Raw genomic sequence first — 2,234 nt, forward strand, 5'->3', positions numbered from 1 at the left:
AGCACTTGCCCGCGGACCAGATCCACAACTGGGCCGACTTGGTCCAGATCTTCGTGGGCAACTTCTAGGGCCCATATGTGCGCCCTGGGAACTCCTGGGACCTCAAAGGGTGTCGCCAGAAGCCCAATGAGTACCTGCGCGACTACGTGCGGCGCTTCTCCAAGCAATGCACCGAGCTCCCCAGCGTCACCCACGTCGAGATCATCAACGCTTTCCTCGAGGGCACGACGTGCAGGAACCTGGTGCACGAGCTTGCGCGAAGCCGTCCCGCCAACACCAACGAGTTGTTCGATGCCGCCACCAACTACGCCGCCGGCGAGGAGGCGGTTGGTGCCATTTTCGATGACAAGATGAACAAGCGCAAGGAAGATGCACCCGCAGAGGGCAGTAACGCCAAGATCAATGCCCCCGCTAAGAAACAAAAGCGGGGGAGGAAAGGGAAGAAGCAGGCCCCACCAATCCAGCGTGGAACGAGGCAGGAAGAAGACTCCGACGAGGCCTTCGTCGCCGCCCCGGACCGCAAAGGACCTCGAGGCCCCCCTTGAGGTGGAGGCGGCCTATTCGACGACATGCTGAAGAAACCGTGCCCTTACCACAAGGGCTCGGTCAACCACACCCTCGAGCAGTGCAAAATGCTCAAGAAGTACTACAATCGCGTCGCGCATCGCGATGAGGACAAGAAGAAGGATGCTGGCGACAAAGGTGGAGATGATGAGTTCCCCCGGTAAAGAACGCCTTCTTCATCTTTGGACATGACCTCTCGGCAGCGCAAGCGTGAGCGCCGGGAATTCTTCTCCGTCACCAAGGCCACGCCGTCCTACCTCGACTGGTCGAAGGACACCATTTGCTTTGGCCGCGAGGACCACCCCGACTACGTCCCGCATCCGGGACGGTACCCGCTCGTTGTCGACCCCATCATCGGCAACACCCGCTTCTCCAAGGTGCTCATGGATGGAGGGAGCAGCCTCAACATCATATACGCCCACACCTTGGAGCTCATGGGGATTGGATTGAACAGGCTTCGCCCCAGCAAGTCGCCATTTCATGGCGTTGCGCCGGGGAAGCGAGTCCAACCCCTCGGCCAGATTGATCTACCCGTCTGCTTCGGCACGGCAGCCAACTTCCACAAGGAAGTACTCACCTTTGAGGTGGTGGGGTTTCGGGGATCCTATCATGCCATCCTTGGTCGTCCCTGCTACGCCAAGTTCATGGCCATCCCCAACTACACCTACCTCAAGCTGAAGATGCCGGGTCCGAAGGGTGTCATCACCGTCGGCTCTTCGTTCGAGCATGCCTACGAGTGCGATGTCGAGTGCGTTGAGCACGCGGAGGCTCAAGCGGAGGACGAGACCCTCGCAGCCACCCTCGACAAAATGGCAAGCGAGGCCTCGGACTCCACGCACCGACACGCTGGAAGCTTCGAACCCGCCGAGGGTATCAAGAAGGTGCCCCTCGACCCGAATCGCTCCGACGACAAGGCGTTGCAGGTCAGCGCCACCCTCGACAGCAAATAGGAAGTGGTGCTCGTCGACTTTCTCCGCGCCAACGCAGACATCTTCGCGTGGAGCCCCTCGGACATGCCTGGCATACCGAGGGAGGTCGCTGAGCACTCCCTTGATATCCGACCCAACTCCAAGCCGGTGAAGCAGCGCCTGCGACGCTTCGACGAGCTCAAGCGCCGGGCGATCGGCGAGGAGCTGCAGAAACTTCTGGCGGCCGGATTCATCGATGAAGTATTCCATCCCGAGTGGCTAGCTAATTCTGTATTAGTGAAGAAAAAGAATGGGAGTTGGCGGATGTGCATAGACTACACTAGTTTAAGTAAAGTATGTCCGAAGGTTCCCTTTCCTTTGCCACGCATTGATCAAATCATAGATTCAACTGCGGGATGTGAACTTTTATCCTTTCTTGATGCTTACTCCGGTTACCACCAAATTAAGATGAGAGAGTCCGACCAGCTCGCGACTTCTTTTATCACGCCTTTCGGCATGTACTGCTACGTCACGATGCCCTTTGGCCTCAGAAACGCCGGAGCTACATATCAGCGGTGTATGCTCCACGTTTTCGGGGACCACCTCGGGCGGAACGTAGAGGCATATGTCGACGACATCGTTGTAAAATCCAGGAACGTAGAGGCATATGTCGACGACATCATTGTAAAATCCTGGTTGCGGATCTCAGGATCGCATTCAATTGCCTATGGGCCAAAGGGGTAAAACTCAACCCCGAGAAGT

The 2,234-nt window shown here is 57.5% G+C and overlaps 1 protein-coding gene across 1 annotated transcript; it reads left to right on the forward strand.

Moving 5' to 3' along the window:
• Positions 1-947: 947 nt before the first annotated feature.
• Positions 948-1,514, forward strand: LOC120680617. Its single transcript, XM_039962117.1, has one exon. It carries the CDS (start codon positions 948-950, stop codon positions 1,512-1,514), a length of 567 nt encoding a protein of 188 aa, XP_039818051.1.
• The last annotated feature ends 720 nt before the right edge of the window (positions 1,515-2,234 follow it).

This window comes from Panicum virgatum, chromosome 7N (genome assembly GCF_016808335.1).
Source record: "Panicum virgatum strain AP13 chromosome 7N, P.virgatum_v5, whole genome shotgun sequence".
Taxonomy (NCBI): domain Eukaryota; kingdom Viridiplantae; phylum Streptophyta; class Magnoliopsida; order Poales; family Poaceae; genus Panicum; species Panicum virgatum.